The following is a 20,477-nucleotide window of genomic DNA, read 5'->3' on the forward strand; positions in this document are numbered from 1 at the left end:
CTCAGACGGTAGCCGCTTGGAGTCTTTAGCAGGTAGGGACTGAGCAGCACACCGGGCCTCGGCCCTCCCCGTTCCCCCCGTGATGGGAGACACCCGTGTCATCTACCACCTGGACGGCCAGGAGACGCCCTACCTGGTCCGGCTCAGCGTACCCGCTGACCGCGTCACCCTCGGGGACTTCCGGAGCGCCATCAACAAGCCGAACTACAAGTTCTTCTTTAAGTCTGTGGACGTGGATTTCGGGTGAGTCCCTTGGATAACGGGTACAATATAATACTTCTAATGAACGTGATTAGACGTGTATTGAATTGAACTGGAGGGTGTGTTGGGCTCCATTGTTTATTTCCGCTCATTGGGTAGTATTGATTAGATATGGTTTCGAAGGTTTTATTACAGACTGCTAGGTACGCCTACTGTCTGACCAACACAATTCATTTTGTGTGTGTGTGTGTGTGTGTGTGCGTGCGCGCCTGCATGCTTTTGTGTTTGCGCGTGTTTGTTTGTTGCGTCTGCTATCCTGCGTGTGTGTGTGCGTGCGTGGGTCTTTCTACGCGCCCGTGTGTGTGTGTATGTGTATGTGCGCGTCTGTGTGTTTGTTCAGGGTGGTCAAAGAGGAGATTACCGATGACAACGCTAAACTGCCATGTTATAATGGCCGAGTTATATCCTGGGTAAGATATATGCACGCAAGTGCACACACGCACGAATACATGCATACACAACAAACACATACAGACAGCTTTACAACTCTCTAGTGACATCCTCGATTAGGTTAAACAAAAATGTCCTGAAGTGGAAACTCTGACTGTATGTCTGCCTGTCTGTCTGTCTTCCGGTCTGTCTATCTGTCTGTCTACCTGCCTGCCCGCCTGCCTGTCTGTCTGCCTGTCTGTCCCTCTAGCTGGTTGCAGGTGATGGTGTTGAGCCAGACGATCTGACTTCTGAAGCCCCGCCCACTCCCCCTCTGGCCCCGCCTCCCCTGGAGAGAACAGGCGGCCTTGGAGATTCCAGACCCCCCTCTTTCCAGTGTGTAACCCTGTTGGCTGTCAGCTCTATGGCTAGTCCCCAGTGGGAATGTTAGCAGTTCACTCTATGGCTAGTCCCCATTGGGAGCGCCGTGGTTAGCTCTATGGCTAGTCCGCAGTGGGAGCGACATGGTTAGCTCTATGGCTAGTCCCCAGTGGGAGCGACATGGCTAGCTCTATGGCTAGTCCCCAGTGGGAGCGACGTGGTTAGCTCTATGGCTAGTCCCTAGTAGGAGCGCCATGGTTAGCTCTATGGCTAGTCCCCAATGGGAGCGACGTGGTTAGCTCTATGGCTAGTCCCCAGTGGGAATGTCAGCAGTTCGCTCTATGGCTAGTCCCCAGCGGGAGCGACGTGGTTAGCTCTATGGCTAGTCCCCAGTGGGAGCGCCGTGGTTAGCTCTATGGCTAGTCCCCAGTGGAATGTATTTGGAAGGGCCATCTCCGAGGTGGGGCCAAGGTGTGCCCTACCCTCCTCCGAGTGGGCTGCGGTGACGTCAGACCTGGTGGATGTTTGGAGCGAGAAATTGTTGCCTCTCAAATTGTATTAATACAGACCTATAACGATGCAATAAACCTTATTGTTTCTGATACGCATCACCGTGCACGCAGAGTATGGCTAGACAACAGCTTGATTCATTAATTTGTTAGTTTGTATAAATATGAGCCTACTTGTTTTATATATTAAAGGGTAATAACCTAAGCCTAACCCTAACCGCTGTGGTTGTAGTTTGACGATATTCGCTTCCAAAACCAAATAACATGTTGAAATAGTACAGATTTATTTCAGATTGGTCTTGGACTAAAGACAAACAATATTTCACACTATTAGATCGCTGATAACGATATTTAAACAGTTTTCTTTCCCAATACTATACCTTTGACTCGGACAAACCAAGTAGAGCCTAACCAAGTAGAGTATAGAAGGGTAGAAAACACCCTGTGACTGCTCCTGAGTGTATGTGTTAAGTAAAGCCATGTTGTGATGTGACCTCAGTGCTTCTGCCGGGAACCATGAGGCGGTTGAACGAGGCGAGAGACCATCAGGGAGAGAGGATCTCGAGAGAGAGGGAAAGAGAGAGAGGCGGTTGGAGAGGGAGAAAGATCAGCAGAGAGATGGGAAGAGAGAGAGGCTGCGACCGAGAGATGGTAAGATACGCACTGTCTCCTCCTATGTTCCCCTATGTCCTCCTGGTTTCTCCTATGTTATCCTATGTTCTCCTGTGTTCCCCTATGTTCTCCTATGTTCTCCTGTGTTCCCCTGGTTTCTATGTACTTCCATGCATAAAAGCATTCTAGATTTTGGGCGGGATGCACCAGATGTTCGCTCCATATGTTTAGTGTCTAACAGCTGGTCTCTCTAGTGTCTCTAGTATTCTAACAGCTTGTCTCTCTAGTGTCTCTAGTATTCTAACAGCTGGTCTCTCTAGTATTCTAACAGCTTGTCTCTCTAGTGTCTCTAGTATTCTAACTGCTGGTCTCTCAAGTGTCTCAAGTATTCTAACTGGTGGTCTCTCTAGTATCTTTAGTATTCTAACTGGTAGTGTCTCTAGTGGCCTAACAGTTGATGTCTGGCGCCTTCTGCAGGACGCCACCTCCACCCTCAGCTCCCCGAGGGGGCGGAGCCTGGTGACGGGGACAGCTCTTCAAGCCTGCTCAGCAGCCAATTAGAGACCACCAGCTTCTCTGGGGAAGAGGACTCTGGAGATAGGTAGACTACACAACACACACACATATCACGCTCACATATATACACACGCACAAACGCACAAGCACACACACAAAAATAAGACATGCTGTAATAAACATATAGAGTGTGTGTGTATGTGTGTCAAATCTTCCGCTCTATAAAGCTTCAAGAGACTCTTCTGTCCATAAGATCCCAGCTCTCCTATTGGCTGAAACAGATCATGTGACCATGGTCCACTAATGCAGTGACTTCTGTTCTCCAGTTAAAAGCTTCTCCCTCACACAAGACCTCAAGATGCAAACAGAAAGGCCGACAGACAGACAGGGAGAGAGACAGGCAGCACGGGTTGGACATTTGATGTGATACATTGATCCCTCATGATACTGTGGTGTTACTGTGATGTCACAGCAGGTTGAGCCAATCGACAGAGCAGAGTGACTCCCACCGCGTCAGGCGCCACCGCCGGCGCCGTCGAATGGAAGAAAAACCCCACATGGAGCGGGTAGGAACACACACACACACACACACACACACACACACAGGTAGGAACACACACATACACACACACACACCCCAATGGGTAGGAACACACACAAATATACACACACACAGATGGATAGACACACACACACACAGATGGGTAGACACACACACACACACACACACACACACACACACACACAAATATACACACACACAGATGGATAGACACACACACACACAGATGGGTAGACACACACACACACACACACACAGGGTAGGATCATACATTAATGAAAAAAGTTATTTTATATCTGTATCCATCCCTTTATCCCTCTGCCCCCTTTTCTTCCTGTCCCTCTCTCTATGTGTGAGTGTGTGTAGTCTGAATCACAAAGCAGTGTGACTGGGTCTTCCCTTTCTCTCAACATCCTGTCTGTCACCCTGAACACCGGTGAGTAAGCACCTGTTAGTTTCTTTATCAGTGTATGACATCCCAGCACTGTGATCTGTGACATCAGCTTGGGAGACCCTAAACTTATTCAACCAGGTTGAGTCAGTTCACTAAATACTAACTTAACCAACCCGGTAATGTGCTAACCATGTAGGCAAATACACCTAGTGACCACTGGTTCGAATCCCCGCCGGCCATCTTATGCTAGTGTATGCTACATGTCATTCCCATTCCCTCTGTATGACATCACAGTGTGACAACACATTGTTGGGACATCGGAGCATGTTATATCACAGTCTTACGCATCACAGTGTTTAACCATCAGAGTGTGACGTTACAGTGTTCTGCATCAATGTGTTGTTACATCACAGTGTGTCATCAAAGTGATTTTACGTCAGTGTTCGGACATCAGAACATGTGAAACCACAGTAATGAGACATCACAGTGTTGAGGCGTCGGAGCCTATGTCCTCACAGCGTCGTGACATCACAGTGTTGAGACATCAGACTGTGTGACTCACAGAGTTGTGACATAACACTATTCTATGGGAGGCCAATGAGGACAAAACCGTCGGAAACCCCCCCCCCCGGAAAATACGCCTTAACAAGACCTAATGGACCACGAAAAAATGAAGATGTTTCACATACGGACAAGAACAAGGAAGAAAGGGCCGTGTTCAGACAAAAGGAACGCCTAACCTCTCAGACAATAATGCTGCAGTATTTTGGCATATATTTGCATATATTTGACGGTTAATATATCCGTTTCATATGTAATTACCCACATCTCTGTATGTTTGAGAGTGTGTGAAGACGTTTGGAAATATTCATGAGGTGATGTTTCGACTACGGACTGACCACGTCTGCGCCATGTGATGCTGAAACTGAGGCCTACGTAACCTCAATCCATTAGACATTATTGCCTTGTAATAGTTTACTCCGTCCTGTGTGATTGCATGTGGTTGTTCTCTGAATGAGCTTGGTATTTTTTTGTATTGATCGTCATCTTAGATTGTGGTATTTTTTATATTATGTTGGTAGTTGTTTCACCTAAATACGACCCCGACCACTTTGGCTGTTTTATTCTCAATCGGCCAATACTCCTTCATAGCCGACCATCGCCGGCACTGATACGACAAAGGTTTTAAATAAGCATTACAGTCCACACAATTTCATAGACATAGGCTGAGAACATACATATGAATGTATAAGAAGGACCTGAAAAGCAAAATTAATAAATATGCTGTATTATTTGACTTGGCTACAGTATAGAGACTATTAAAACACTAGGTTTTCAACATGTTACATTTTGACATTTTGACATTATTGACCATCTAAGGATTTTAAATTTTCCATTGGGTCGTGTTAAGGCGTATTTTCTCAGACGTTTTCTTGTCACCAATGGCCTTCCGTAGTATTGCGACATCAGAGAGTATGCCATCGCTGTGTTGTGACGTGTGTGTGTGGCGTAACATCGCTCTGACGGCAAAGTGTGGCGGCGTCTCTGTGCGACATCCCAGTGCGTGACGTCGGTGTGTGTGTGACATCCCAGAGTGCCCTCACTGTGTTGCAGAGCGCTACGCCTTCCTGGGCGTGAGCCTGGTGGGCCAGAGCAGCGCGCGGGGCGACGGGGGCGTCTACATTGGCTCCATCATGAAGGGCGGGGCCGTGGCCGCGGACGGACGCATCGAGCCAGGAGACATGCTGCTGCAGGTAGGGGCCCCCTGTCGGTCCGACCGCCCGTCCGTCTGACAAATGCGTCTGTCGTAACACCGTAACACAACACCGTTGTGTTACGTAACACCGTAACACAACATCTGTGTGTGTGTGTGTGTGTGTGTGTGTTTTAAGGTGAATGACATCACCTTTGAGAACATGACTAATGACGAGGCCGTCAGAGTGCTGAGAGACGTTGTCCACAAACCCGGGTAAGACCCGTCAACTGAACTTACCCTAACTGGCTTAACCTTAACTAGACACAAAGACTGTCTGTCTGACCACCTGCCTGTCTGTCTGCAGGCCCATCACACTGACGGTTGTGAAGTGCTGGGATCCACAGCCGGAGAACTGCTTCACACTCGCCAGGAGTAAGATACACACACACACACACACACACACACTTCATACACAATCAATACACAAGCACTTCCATTACACACAAAAATAACATGGTGTGTGTGTTCCAGGTGAACCAGTGAGACCCATCGACCCGGCAGCCTGGGTGTCACACACAGCGGCCATGACCGGGCTCCTACCCCCCCACTACGGTACCTAGGCTCTGCCCTCTGAATGTACCCTCCTAGCCTGGCTAACGCCGGACCTCATCTCAATCTACATGGAGAAGAGGTCTGGGAACCACACATTCATTTTCTCGTATTTGAGGCGTGGTTTACGATTGCCCGGAGCCGTTTATTGGGCGCTACGAATGTCTTATCACGTGAGTCTGTACGTAGCTCATAGCCAATCATATCAATTATACCAGATGACGTATGTAGAGCGACAGAAATTCGATGAGGAAGAAGCCGATGGGTGTGTCGCATAGCTGCGTCCTCGTCTTGCCGCCCCTCCCTGTTCTGTGATTGGTTCCCTATCTCAGGCGAAAATCGGATCCGTGGAATCCAGGCTGCCTAGCAGCGCGAAATGTTTACCCAGGCTATCGCTACCCTCTACCCCCTACCCCCTACCCTCTACCCTCTAACCCCTACCCTCTACCCTCTACCCTCTACCCCCTACCCTCTACCCTCTACCCTCTACCCCCTACCCTCTACCCTCTACCCTCTACCCTCTACCCCCTACCCTCTACCCTCTACCCTCTACCCCCTACCCTCTACCCTCTACCCTCTACCCTCTACCCTCTACCCTCTACCCCCTACCCTCTACCCTCTACCCTCTACCCTCTACCCCCTACCCTCTACCCTCTACCCTCTACCCTCTACCCTCTACCCTCTACCCCCTACCCCCTACCCTCTACCCTCTACCCTCTACCCTCTACCCTCTACCCTCTACCCCCTACCCTCTAACCCCTACCCTCTACCCTCTACCCTCTACCCTCTACCCCCTACCCTCTACCCTCTACCCTCTACCCTCTACCCTCTACCCTCTACCCCCTACCCTCTACCCTCTACCCCCTACCCTCTACCCTCTACCCTCTACCCTCTACCCTCTACCCTCTACCCCCTACCCTCTACCCTCTACCCTCTACCCCCTACCCTCTACCCTCTACCCCCTACCCTCTACCCTCTACCCTCTACCCTCTACCCTCTACCCTCTACCCCCTACCCTCTAACCCCTACCCTCTACCCCCTACCCCCTACCCTTTACCCTCTACCCTCTACCCTTTATACCCTCCCCTCTACTCCCTAACCTCTACCCCTTACTCTTCGCCCCCCTACCACTCTGCTGCTCTCTGTCCACCTCGCTGTAGGTCAGGAGGAGGAGCATCGTCTGACCATCCACAGTGACATGGCGATTGTTGCCAAGGCGATGGCCAATCCCCAGTCAGGGCTCGAAGTACGGGACAGGATGTGGCTGAAGATCACTATACCTAACGCCTTCATAGGTACACACACACGCACGCACGAACGCACGCACACGCACACACACACACACACACACACACACCCTGACGCCTTCTTAGGTGAACACATACACAAACACACAATGCGGTGCTGTGCTTGAGGTACAGCAGGGGTTAAAGGTGAGGGGTGACCCCTCCCACAGGCTCTGAGGTGGTGGACTGGCTCCAGCGGAGGGTGGAGGGCTTCTCCGACCGCAGGGAGGCGCGGCGCTACGCCGCTAACCTGCTAGCCTCGGGACACATCAGACCCACCGTCAGCAAGATCAGCTTCTCAGAGCAGTGTTACTACGCCTTCAACAAGACCACCACAGGAGGTGAGTGGCTCGCCCTCTCATCGCTCCTTCTCCCCTGGCCCCTGCCTCTCTGTACGTGTGTCTGTGATATTAAGCCTCTCCTCTCGCCTCCCCCCGACCCTCTCCCCTCTCCTCTCCTCTCCTCTCTCATCTGTCCTCCGTCCTCTCTTCCCTCCTTTCTTTTCTTCCTCCTCCACTGTCCACTCCTCTTGCTCGTTCCTCTTCTCCTCCTCTCTGCTCTCTCCCTTCCTCCTCCTCCTCCTCCTCCTCCTCTCTCCCAGACATGGGGCTGTCTCCAGATGGCTGTGCTCCTCTCCATCAGCGGGGGTCCCTCCCTGGCCAGTACCCTGTTCCTCACCCCTACGGTTCCCCCCCTCCCCCCCTGCACTCCCCCTGGGGACCCCCACGGAGCCACAAAAGTGGAGGTCAGAGGTCACCCTGCCTGAAACGTATCATTCAAACAACTATTTCATCTATTTAAAATACCGTCAGCATGACCTTCAGCTATATCATCAGTAAATAATCAATACCGGTAGCTATATCATAAATACATAATCAATTCCATCAATTATATATCTTACCAATATCTTAAAGTTTATCACTAATATCCTCCCTATATCGACAATATCCTCACCTATATCAGCAATGTTATCCTCCGGGAATATCCACTTTATATCATCAATGACTTTATGTTGATTCTCAATTCTATCATCAATATCATCACTATATCATCAATATCTTCAGCTATTTCATCAATATCCCCGTCGATGTGATAAAGTCGATGGCTATATCGTAGCTATCTTCCTCTAGATCCTAAATATGATGGCATCAGTAGGATGTCATCAGCGTGATGTCATCAGCGTGATGTCATCAGCGTGATGTCATCAGCGTGATGTCATCAGCGTGATGTCATCAGTGTGTTTCCCTCCTACAGGAAGTCCTAGCAGTGGCTCTGAGCGCAGGCAGAGACAGGAGCTCGCCCCTTCCCCCCTCCTGAGCAGACAGGAAGTGGGGGATCCCGCTGCTGAGGACGGCACCCCCCGGCCTCCCTCCAGCCCCCCCTCCTCCCTGCCTGGCCAGGGTCACGACCTCTCGTCCGAGCTGCCCGCCTCGCGCCAGTCCTTCCGCCTCGCCATCGCTAACCCCAGCGACCTCCTGCTGGACGTCATGTGACCTCCCTCCTGAAGTCATGTGACCTTCTTATGATGTCATGCGACTTCCTGATGACATCATTTGACCTCCTGTGATGCCCCCTGACGATGTAATGTGACCTTGACGACCTCATGAAGCACAGCTGTATGTAGCTGCATTCTAATCAAGACTAAACTCAAATAAATTGTATTATTAATATCTTATTGATATTTATAATATTATTAATAACAATATTTATATTTATAAAATTATTAATAACAATATTATGTATAATATTATTATTAACTATATTTTTATATATGATATTGTTATTATCATTATTATGAATAACAATCTTTTCCTACATGTTATTTAAACGAGAAGGGACTCCCTGGGACTACTTGCCATGAGAGGACTCACTCTGGCCGAGCTGCCTCTGCTTACCCTGTGGCTGGGAGTCCTGGCTCTCTGTCAGATGCCCCCTGCAGGACCCACTCAAGGATGGGCTGGAGGGGTTTAGGGGACCTATTCAAATAGTTGTCGTGTCTCACGTAGTTTTCCACTCTAGATGAATTCACACTGAAGATGAAATACTTTTGGAGCGAACAATACCAATGCTTGCACTGTACAAATGTAATACAACTATATGAAGGAGCTTTATTTCACCCTTCTAACTAAATGGCCACACATACACACACACTGCGGGGTAATGGTGATGTTTCCTCCAAGGATATTGTTTTATTTACATTTATTGTTATTGTGACATCACTGGATTCTCTTTCATGTGAATATTACTCATTTTATTTAATGACATATTGACCTTTATGTTTGTGTGTTTATCTTTTAAAATGTAATAAAAAGCTTGTTTTTGGAGTCATGAAATGTTGGTTTTATTGTGTGCGTGTGTGTCCCATGTATTTGAATGCTAACCAAGGTGCCCATTCAGATGGAAATGGATCGTAATTCAGATCCAAATAGGCCTTCGATGAACATTGTATTGTCAATATCCTAGTCATTCTGATAAGTTGTGTGTTCAATCCATGAAACACTAGTTTAAAGCTAATAACACGGGTCTCATTCAAGTATATAGTCGTGTGTACAAGACAACACTAAATGGCTATTAAGCCGAGTAGGGTGTAAAACAAACGCAAGGAAAATAAGGAAGGAGAGAGAAAATAAGTAAGCTTAGGTATTGCTTGTTGTTGGTTTGAATCCCGGTGTTGGTGCTGTTGTTGGGTGCTGATTGTTGGGTCGCATCCCGGTGTTGATGCTGATCGTTGGGTCGCATCCCGGTGTTGGGTGCTGATTGTTGGGTCGCATCCCGGTGTTGGTGCTGATTGTTTGGTCGCATCCCGGTGTTGGTGCTGATTGTTTGGTCGCATCCCGGTGTTGGTGCTGATTGTTTGGTCGCATCCCGGTGTTGGTGCTGATTGTTTGGTCGCATCCCGGTGTTGGTGCTGGTCGTTGGGTCGCATCCCGGTGTTGGTGCTGATTGTTTGGTCGCATCCCGGTGTTGGTGCTGATTGTTGGGTCGCATCCCGGTGTTGGTGCTGATTGTTGGGTTGCATCCCGGCAGCGGTTTGTGGGTGCTGGTTTGTGGATCGCATCCCTCCAGCGGTGTGTTGTTGCTGGTTGTTGGGTCGCATCCCTCCAGCGGTGTGTTGGTGCTGGTTGTTGGGTCGCATCCTGGTAGCTGTGTGTTGGTGCTGGTTGTTGGTTCGCATCCCGTCCTTCTGGGATCATCTGACAGCAGAGTCCAGCCAGTCGTCGACATCTTGCTTCAGACCGAGGAGGGGAAGGTGAGTGCGGTTCTTGACGTGTAAACCGATTATTCTTCCTGCCGTGTGCGGTGCATTTGTTGTGTAGCGGTGTGTGGGGTACTGTTGTGTTACAGGTACGATTAGACGTGTTTTTACATGTTATATTTTGTATGTTATCATGTTAAGAGTCTGCATTGCAGCAGAGCTAGCATCCTCTGCTAGCTCGGTTAGCTTGCTGGCTAACGGTGTCAGATGATATTCTTCATGTTATCTTTGTACTCTTGAAGCCGGATCACGACATATCTGTGTTTCAATATAAATAACATAACATAAAGCCTCTGCATGAACATCAGGATGAACACGACCCACCATCAGATGATCGGTTAAGCTAAGCAGCTAGCCTTTATATATATATATATATATATATATATATATATATATATATATATATATAAATTCCGATACTTACATTAGGATCGATAACAATAGCATCTAACAATACAATATGTGGGTCAACAAAATACTTTTTACAATGTAAACGAAATAGCCTTCAATATGGCATTTTAAATGACCACATATAGGTGTTGGATCAATAACAAATGTAGTATTCTTAACTCATTTTAAATATTTTAGTTTAATGGTATAATATTATTACTAATAGTACTGTAAATAATTGATTGTGCTTAACATTTCGACCAGGGTGGTCTGCAGTATAGACACTGATGTAACGCTCTGTCATAGCTTCCATAATGGAGCACAGACTGTTTTCAGTACATCCAGTAGAAATGTAGAAGCAAAGCACAGTCTACTTTTTATTTTTTACAGTCTACTTTCCGTTTATATTTTGAAACGTTATTCTTATTGAAATGTATATAACGTCCTGTTTCTGCTGTGGCAACCTAATTTCCCTTCTGGGATCATTTTAATCTAAGGTTAAAATGCAGATCCGTAAAATATCCGTTATTATGACATATTTTGGCTTAAAGGTGCTGTAGATAAGATTTAACAGCTATTATATATATATATATATATATATATATATATATATATATATATACTAGTATTATTAAAGGTGCTGTAGGTTATATATATATATATATATCCGTCAGCTCTTAGTGAGTGAAATGTGCTGTGAGAATATCTGTTCTGGTTAACTGCAGCGGCCTCTGTAGTAGACTATTTTGATTTCAAACCGCTCCCGCTCCCAGCTAATTTCCGCTCTCTTCCACTATTTTCTGCTCCAAGTCTTACCTACAGCACTTTTTTAAAGTCTGCTCTGCTGTCTCCCCATAGGCTGGCAGATAATGGGCGTGGCTGAGTGACTGCCAGGTATCCATCATGATTGGAGGACTGTTCATTTACAACCACAAGGGGGAGGTGCTGATCTCCCGGGTGTACAGGGATGACATCGGGTGAGTGTCCTTACTGTCTCCCTGCGTGTTGGTACTGAGCCATGATATGATGGTACCCTGTTTCCCTAGGTTATGTTTTCAGCAGTGGTGCTGAGGTGTGTGAGGTGCACCATGTTGGTGTGTGTGTGTGCTCAATGCTGAGGTGTGTGTGAGGTGCACCATGTTGGTGTGTGCGTGTGCACAATGCTGAGGTGTGTGTGAGGTGCACCATGTTGGTGTGTGTGTGTGCTCAATGCTGAGGTGTGTGTGAGGTGCACCATGTTGGTGTGCGTGTGCACGATGCTGAGGTGTGTGTGAGGTGCACCATGTTGGTGTGCGTGTGCACGATGCTGAGGTGTGTGTGAGGTGCACCATGTTGGTGTGCGTGTGCATGATGCTGAGGTGACGATCCAGCAAGCGCACCGTGTGAGATGCTGAAAATACGGTTACAGTTATACAGTTCATTCTGCTGTCTGTAGCCATCCCATCGTCTGGGTTACATAATACTGTTCCTTCGGTTCTCCACAATTAGATATGTAGGCTACTCTCTATCATTAAGTCTTGTTGTGTAACCCCTTCTCTTAATGCCTTCTACATTTAGTCCAAAGCCATTCATGAGCTGATGCCACCGCATCACTTCATCGTCCTCATGTGTTTTTTAGTCCTTTTTATTCCGCATTGCTATTTTGAGGTCAATATTAATTCCACAATGTTTCTTTAATCACAATAATGAAAAGGTAACATTTGAGGGGGAGCAGTAGGGGGCACCTATGATTTTGTTTTTAACAAACTATTAACAAATAGGTCAAAAACATAAATTATTATAAAAAAATATATACAAAACATATTGTTTGCTTTGCTGATTGCAGTGGCGATGCGCCACAGCTGGCTGCAAGGGGGGCAAACACTTTAAAAAAAAAAAAACTTTAAAACTTTAGTTCAATCGTTTAAAAAATGTTCTTCTGTTAAGCAGCTCAGTGACCGTAGAAGACAACACAGGACTCCATGCATAGAGGGACACGACACATGGGCCTTCGAGTTGCAGAGGGGAGGGAGGATGCTTTGTGAAGCCGGTCTGGGATGCAGAGAGCTGTTGCTAGGCAACAGCCTAATCCAATGACACGCTGTGCTGCTCATTGACGAGAGTAGACGAGCCCCCCTCTTATGATGACAAAGTTTTGGGTGACACATCTGATACTTGAACCATTGAATTAAGACCTCAGGCTGGATTTAAAGCTTAGTGGTTGGCTTGCTGGCAGACAGACCTACTGTACAGTTGTATTGTTAGTGTGTGTACAGGGGATACCTACCTGTGCAGATGTGTAGCTATAGTACAGGGGATACATGTGCAGGTGGGTGTAGCTTTGTGTGTGCACAGATCTGTACCTCTACAGGTGTGTGTGTGTGTGTGAAGCTTTCTGTGTGTGTACTGGTGTGTAGCTGTTTGTATGTTTTTATACTGGTGTGTTGCTGGTGTGTGGCTGAACAGGTGTGCACTGGTGTGTAGCTGTGTGTGTGTGTGTTTGTATACAAGTGTTGCTGGTGTGTGGGTGTGTACAGGTGTGTGGTGTGTAACGGGGTCTTGTCTCCCATGTGTCCAGGTGTGTATTGGTGTGTAGCTGTGTGTGTGTGTTTGTATACAAGTGTTGCTGGTGTGTGGGTGTGTACAGGTGTGTAACGGGGTCTTGTCTCCCATGTGTCCAGGTGTGTATTGGTGTGTAGCTGTGTGTGTGTGTTTGTATACAAGTGTTGCTGGTGTGTGGGTGTGTACAGGTGTGTGGTGTGTAACGGGGTCTTGTCTCCCATGTGTCCAGGCGTAACGCGGTGGATGCGTTCCGCGTGAACGTCATCCACGCGCGCCAGCAGGTGCGCTCCCCCGTCACCAACATCGCGCGCACCAGCTTCTTCCATGTCAAGCGCTCCAACATCTGGCTGGCGGCCGTCACCAAGCAGAACGTCAACGCCGCCATGGTGTTCGAGTTCCTGTACAAGATGTGTGACGTCATGACGGCCTACTTCAGCAAGATCAGCGAGGAGAACATCAAGAACAACTTCGTGCTCATCTATGAGCTGCTTGACGGTACGGAACCATCACATCAATTCAGAACCATCCTTGTCCCCCCCTGACCCCACCTTGCAGAACAGCTACCAGGGTTCTGTTTTTTATGGTCAATTGGTACCAGGAGTTGAGTTGAGTGAGAACAGAAGAAAGGCGCCCAGTTCAGACGTGTGTAGCTGCTGGATCCCATTACGGAGTCTCACTGCCATCTGTTGGACAAACTGCAGACTGGTACCACTCGGTACACAGCCTGACTGGCAGCCAGGCTGTGTAATTTAAGCAGGAAGTCTGGGACTCATTCCCACATATAGGCTCTGCGAATTGAGACTTTCCCCCTGTTCAGCCCCTAAGTGCTACTGCTTGTCCCCTGGAAGGTTCATTGGAAGAGCATTATGGAGGAACACTTTGGAATACGTTTTGGAATTCAGCCGAGCTATTGACAGGCAGGGAGTGCTCCGATCTCCAGGAAGCCATGATACTCTGTGGTGCTGTAGTTTTTTTAGGTTTTGATTTTTGTATGCTGGATGAGAAAATCAAGACCTAAAGAAAATCCAGCGCTTGCAGCTCTGTACTCTCTGCCCTCTGATCTTTCAGTCGAGGTAAGTTAAGTCAGGAAGACGCTTTTATCTAGGGACTTCCAGATGAGGTGGAGAAATATCAAAGAAAAACTACTTTGATAGGGAACTGCAAACATGGAAGTGCACCACAAACAGGTTTGCAGAACGCAGCCGGATGTGACTGGAGCCCTCGGAATCTGAAACACGCTTCAACAGAGACCTGCGCTGGTGACGCGTCGATGGGTTTCAGCGTGAAATACGCTGTGTCACACGACAGAACGGAATGCGACCCCGCCATGCGAATCAAACCCAAGCAGAGTGCAGCGTGGGTAGAAGGCGAAACAAGTGGTCCACGGATGATCCAAGGCTGGCCTTCTCATGCTGTGCGATGTATCTCAGGGATAATGTTGTCCAGACGTTACTTTGATGTTTGATTCTTTCATTCTGATGGTCTAAGCTTTATAATAAAAGCCAGGATGGAAGCTCACTGCTAATGGTCACCCTGTGTTTCCCCTCCTCCGCAAATATCTTCTTGTCCCTCATATTATCATTCGGAAAGCTATGTCTGTGGGACGAGACTTCTCATGCATGTACACAAATGCTGTCATTTAGAAAACTATGTATGTGGGGCTAGACTGCTCATTCATATATGTATACATCTTCTATCATGACTATGTTGTTCCCCAGGAACCTTTCTGACCAGTACTTATTGGTTCTTGTTGTAGAGATCCTGGACTTCGGCTACCCTCAGAACTCAGAGAGTGGAGCCCTGAAGACCTTCATTACCCAGCAGGGCATCAAGAGCCAGGTCAGAGAGTCCCTACACACAAACTGACACTTTATTTACACTGTATGTGCACTTTATTCATCATGGGCGCATCACAACCAAAGCGTTTTATTACCTACTTACACTTTATTTACACTGTGCACTTTATTAACACTGCATGTGCGCTTCCTCAACTCTGCAACCTGTGTGTGTGTGTGTGTGTGTGTGTGTGTGTGTGTGTGTGTGTGTGTGTGTGTGTGTGTGTGTGTGTGTGTGTGTGTAGTGTGGGTGACCCTCCTATAGGACGGGAGGGTCACCATGCATGACAACATAGTAGAAGAACATGTCCTATAGGATGGAAGAGTCACCATGACAACATAGTAGAACATGTCCTATAGGATGGTAGGTTCACCATGACAACAGAAGAACAAAGTGTAAAATGTGTGTTTTCTCTCCTCGAACGGACCTGCCGCATCACAGCATCATGTAAGTTTCACGTCCAATACCAATATCAAAATGCAGTTTGAACATAAGTTTCCCGTGCCCCTTGTCTCCAGGGCAGCAGCACCCTTCTCCATAGTAACAGTGTCCCGTGTCCAGAGTTACATTGTCCCTTCTCCCTTGTCTCCATAGTAACAGTGTCCCGTCTCCCTTGTCTCCATGGTAACGGTTTCTCGTCTCCTGAGTTACATTGTCCCGTCTTCCTTGTCTCCAGAGTATCACTGTCCCATCTCCATAGTAACAGGGTAACGTCTCCAGAGTAACAGTGTCCCATCCCACTTGTCTCCAGGGTTACAGTGTCCCGTCTCCCTTGTCCCCAGAGTGACAGTCTCCCTTCTCTCTATAGTAACAGTGTCCGTTGTCTCCATAGTAACAGTGTCCCGTCTCCCTTGTCTCCAGAGTAAGGATGAACAGTCCCAGATCACCAGCCAGGTGACCGGACAGATCGGCTGGCGGCGTGAAGGCATCAAATACCGCCGCAACGAGCTGTTCCTAGACGTCCTGGAGAGTGTCAACCTACTCATGTCCCCACAAGGTCAGAAGACATACAGCTATTCATATTTATATTTATTTATGTGTATTTTTACAAAATTGTGGTTGTATATTAAATACTCTTTACATCTTGACGGCAATCAATAAATCAAGTGTCAAAAGGAAAGAAATCAGTTATGTGTGTTGATGTGTGTGTGTGTGTGTCTATGTGTATATTAATGTCCGTGTCTGGGTGTGTGTGTTTGTGGTGCACTAATGTGTCTGCGAATTTGTGTATATATGAATGTTTGTTTACTAATGTGTGTGTGTTTATTAATGTGTGAGTGTGTGTATACATGTATGTTTGTTTGTGTACTAAGATGCTTGTATGATCTAATTTCTGTGTGTTTATTAATGTGTGTCTGTGCGAATGTGTGTATGTGAATGTTTGTGTACCAACGTGCGTGTGTGTACTAATGTGTGTGTGTGTGTGTGTGTGTGTTGATGTAGGTCAGGTGCTCAGTGCCCATGTGTCGGGCCGGGTGGTGATGAAGAGCTATCTGAGCGGGATGCCCGAGTGCAAGTTTGGAATGAACGACAAGATCGTGATTGACAAGCAGCAAGGCAAGGGAGCCACATCGGACGACTCGGCCAAGAGGTTAGAGGTCAACTCACCAAGCACACGCGTGCTTCAGATGATGTTTTTTTCTTTTAAGATATACATGTTGTTTGAATGTCATTTGTCTCGCAGTAAGAAAAATATGATAAATTTATTGGAATATACATATATTTCATAGTTTCTCCCTGCTAGGTCTCTATGTAATATCTATCAAAATTAGAATAATGAATATAATAGTATAATTATAAATAAATGTATGTATGTCTTTTTTAATGGATACTTTATATTTGAGACATTTGTTTAAATTGCCTCATAACTTGTATGTCTCTCTCTGTGTCTGTCTTTCTGTCTGTCTGCCTGTGTCTGTCTGCCTGTCCATCTGTCTGTCTGTCTGTCTCCCCAGTGGGAAGCAGTCTATAGCGATAGACGACTGCACCTTCCACCAGTGTGTTCGTCTCAGCAAGTTTGACTCGGAGCGCAGCATTAGCTTCATCCCCCCCGACGGAGACTACGAGCTCATGAGGTCAGGGGTCGTCCGTCCTGACTCACCTTTATCTTGGGACCCAAAAGACCATGTCCCTCACACCCAGAACAAACACTGCCATAAGGGCCCCATGTTTGAGGGCCCGGGTACTTCTGTCATTGTTGCGACCAAATACTTGATTCTGAGGAACTTCTTCTCCAACGTTGCAGTAAGGAATGCAACGCTTTGTGCGATTCCCTCGAAATTTGAAACAGAAAGATTTTAAAAATATACATAGATGTGGACATGTCTGTTTGCTCATAACATGAAAAAGAAAGCACATTTTTTGGGCGATGTGGTGATTTATGTGGAGAAGTACTGTATGACCATTGGTCAAACTCGACTGGAAATGCGCTGATTGGTCGATGTGTGGTTGGAAAAGAGGCTGAGGTGAGCTGCTGGCTCTGTGCCCAGGTACCGGACCACCAAGGACATCATCCTGCCCTTCAGGGTCATCCCCCTTGTGAGGGAGGTGGGCCGCACCAAGCTGGAGGTCAAGGTGGTCATCAAGTCCAACTTCAAGGCCTCGTTGCTCGCCCAGAAGATCGAGGTCAGACTCACACTCAAAACACTCAGTCAGTCAGTCAGTCAGTCAGTCAGTCAGTCACACGCTAGTCTTGTCATGTATACTGGGAGCAGTGTTTGTCATGGGTACAGGGTCTAATCAGTGACCCTGGGTCGAAAGCAGGATGGGGGCATCGGGTTGTGTTGTAAGGCCGTGTGTGTGTTCCAGGTACGTATCCCCACCCCCCTGAACACCAGCGGGGTGCAGGTCATCTGTATGAAGGGGAAGGCCAAGTACAAGGCCAGCGACAACGCCATCGTCTGGAAGTAGGTGGAGCTACGGCACGTGGACTGCCCACTCCTGCTTGTCACCCAGTATTCAATGTGTGTGTGTGTGTGTGTGTGTGTGTGTGTGTGTGTGTGTGTGTGTGTGTGTGTGTGTGTGTGTGTGTGTGTGTGTGTGTGTGCAGGATTAAGCGCATGGCTGGGATGAAGGAGTCTCAGATCAGTGCTGAGATTGAGCTGCTGCCCACCAATGAGAAGAAGAAGTGGACACGCCCCCCCATCTCCATGAACTTTGAGGTCAGCTGTCTGCCTGTCTGTCCGTTTTCCCATATATAAGGTTGTCTGGTTGTAAGGCTGTCTGTGTGTAAGCCTGTCTGTCTGTAAGCCTGTGTGTGTGAGCCTGTCTGTGTGTAGCCTGTCTGTGTGTAACCCTGTCTGTGTGTAACCCTGTCTGTGTGTAAGCCTGTCTATGTATTGTCTCTCTGTCTGTAAGCCTGTGTGTGTTTGTAAGCCTGTCTAGTGTGTGTGAGCCTGTGTGTGTGTGTAAGCCTGTCTGTGTGTGACCCTGTCTGTGTGTGACCCTGTCTGTGTTTTCCAGGTTCCCTTCGCCCCGTCAGGGTTGAAGGTGAGATACCTCAAGGTGTTTGAGTCCAAGCTCAACTACAGCGACCATGATGTCATCAAATGGGTGCGCTACATCGGCCGCAGCGGGATCTACGAGACTCGATGCTGATTGGCCAACAGCAGAATTACCCACAATCCTCTACTCCCAGCTCCCCTCCGCCCTTTGGCCAATCACCGGACTATTTCCCTCAATCCTCCACTCTTTACAACCTATAGCTGTAGTCCTCTACGTGGACCACCGTGACCTGTCAATCATTTGTTATCTCCCTGCTGATTGGTGTAGCTCTTAGATCCCACCCCTTCGCTGTCAGGGTAGCTCAGCTACACCTGGAACTAGTTACCACGGTAACTAGTAGTTATAGTAGTACACGAGTTACTACGGTACACACTGCAGTACACTAGTTGGGACTACAGTAGTTACCGTAATACCTTGTCCTTAGTACTACAGTAGTTAAAGTAACTAGTGTAAGTTGTTTGTCTGTGTGTGTTCCAGAGTATCTCTCTGCCATATCATAAATATCTTATATATTCATATATATATAAGATATTTATCCTATATATACCATTGATAAAGTATAATGTCTCCTTGGTTGTGTTAAAGTGATGATGATGATGAAGGCTGTAATGTACCAGGTGTATTCTGTCGTGACCAAATGTGTGTTGATGTAAGATGAGCGGGCCAGTTGATCTGAAATAAAACAAATCAAAACTACAACCTCCTGGTGTGTCCTCTGGTCTGGATGTCTTCGGTCCTGGCCTGTTTCAGTCCATTCCGGTCCTGTCTACCCTGGTCTAGCTCTAGTCTAGTCTATATCTAGGCTGGTCTAGGTCCAGGTCAAGTCTGACTGTTTGTTTCATTCTGGTCTAGTCTAGATCTAGTCTGGTCTGGTCTAATCTGTATGTCTGTCTGGTCTACCTCTGGCCTGGTCATGTCTAGTCATGTTTAGTGTTCTAGATCTAGTTTTGATCTGGTCAGGGTTATTCTAGGTATATTCCAGATCTACGTCTGCTCTAGGCTGAGGTTTAATCTGGGTCTAAATCTGTTATGGTCTATTCTTGGTCTAGTCTGGTTCTGGTCTAGTTTAGTTCTGTTCCGGGTCTAGGTCCTGTCTGGGGCTATTCTAGTCTGGGTTTGTTCTAGTTCTAGGTCTGGCCTAATTTGGGCCTGGTCCAATCTAGGACTGGTCTAGTCTGGGTCTAGCCTCGGTCTCGTCTAGTCTGGATCTGTTCCAGCTCCAAGTCTTGACAGTCTTTAACGGCTCCATCCGATCCCTGCTCCCTAACATGGCTGTTACCACGGTGACGGTGGAGGGTGGAGGAATGCGGGGTGTGCTTGCTGCGTCTGCTGCGTGTTGATAGAAGGGTGGGGGTCCCCACGAGACAAACAAGAAGCAGGCGCAGGGCCGGAGGTCGCCCGGAGCTGTGGGAAAGATGGAAAGTAATCAGGTGAAATGTGGGAACCGTCAGCCTGGCAGGCAGCCAGCAACCCTCGCTGCTGCTGGGGGGGGGGGGGCTAGTGTGGGGTCGTGTGTGTGTGTGCTAGCGTGTGCATGGTTGGTAGCGTGTGCGTGGTGGTAGTGTGTGTGTCAGAGATGGACAGATGAATGGACAGACGCGTAATTAAAAGCTCGTCGCTCAGCTGTCCTGGACGCACTGGTGGTCCGGTCTGCTTTGTGTCCTGGAGCCGCCAGCTCCTCCCAGTCCTGCTGGTCCAGAACCCCACAGTCTTGCTGGTGCTGTACCTTACAGCCCTGCTGGTCCAGAACCAAAC

The 20,477-nt window shown here is 47.7% G+C and overlaps 2 protein-coding genes across 3 annotated transcripts; both read left to right on the forward strand.

Annotated features, from left to right (window-relative positions):
- Positions 1–82: 82 nt before the first annotated feature.
- LOC307072186 (segment polarity protein dishevelled homolog DVL-3-like) lies at positions 83–8,688 on the forward strand (the record flags this gene model as incomplete). Its single annotated transcript, XM_079731395.1, has 15 exons — positions 83–243; positions 602–671; positions 902–1,026; positions 2,020–2,171; positions 2,610–2,733; positions 3,121–3,214; positions 3,577–3,646; positions 5,219–5,358; positions 5,497–5,573; positions 5,665–5,732; positions 5,832–5,912; positions 7,070–7,204; positions 7,366–7,536; positions 7,797–7,940; positions 8,450–8,688. 15 exons carry the CDS (start codon positions 83–85, stop codon positions 8,686–8,688), a joined length of 1,851 nt encoding a protein of 616 aa, XP_079587521.1.
- Positions 8,689–10,305: 1,617 nt separating this feature from the next.
- LOC307072461 (AP-2 complex subunit mu-A-like) lies at positions 10,306–19,409 on the forward strand. 2 transcript variants are annotated; one of them, XM_079731766.1, is made up of 11 exons: positions 10,306–10,445; positions 11,700–11,818; positions 13,612–13,877; positions 15,139–15,229; positions 16,082–16,215; positions 16,662–16,809; positions 17,174–17,293; positions 17,708–17,843; positions 18,027–18,124; positions 18,268–18,379; positions 18,681–19,409. In XM_079731766.1, the coding sequence occupies exons 2-11, from the start codon at positions 11,745–11,747 to the stop codon at positions 18,813–18,815; spliced, it is 1,314 nt and encodes a 437-aa protein (XP_079587892.1). In that variant the 5' UTR covers positions 10,306–10,445; positions 11,700–11,744; the 3' UTR covers positions 18,816–19,409. The 2 variants fall into 2 exon arrangements, with proteins under 2 accessions (XP_079587892.1, XP_079587893.1); XM_079731767.1 differs by having other exon boundaries at positions 15,139–15,221; positions 16,080–16,215.
- Positions 19,410–20,477: the final 1,068 nt, after the last annotated feature.

The sequence above is a fragment of the Pollachius pollachius genome (genome assembly GCF_949987615.1).
Source record: "Pollachius pollachius genome assembly, chromosome: 3".
Lineage (NCBI taxonomy): Eukaryota > Metazoa > Chordata > Actinopteri > Gadiformes > Gadidae > Pollachius > Pollachius pollachius.

Bases quoted from the DNA above. Each gene is read 5' to 3' on its own strand.
- LOC307072461 (XM_079731766.1), top strand. From the start codon at position 11,745: ATGATTGGAGGACTGTTCATTTACAACCACAAGGGGGAGGTGCTGATC. The intron at 16,216-16,661 runs GTCAGAAGACAT...GTGTTGATGTAG, and splicing joins CCTACTCATGTCCCCACAAG to GTCAGGTGCTCAGTGCCCAT. The intron at 16,810-17,173 runs GTTAGAGGTCAA...CTGTCTCCCCAG, and splicing joins TCGGACGACTCGGCCAAGAG to TGGGAAGCAGTCTATAGCGA.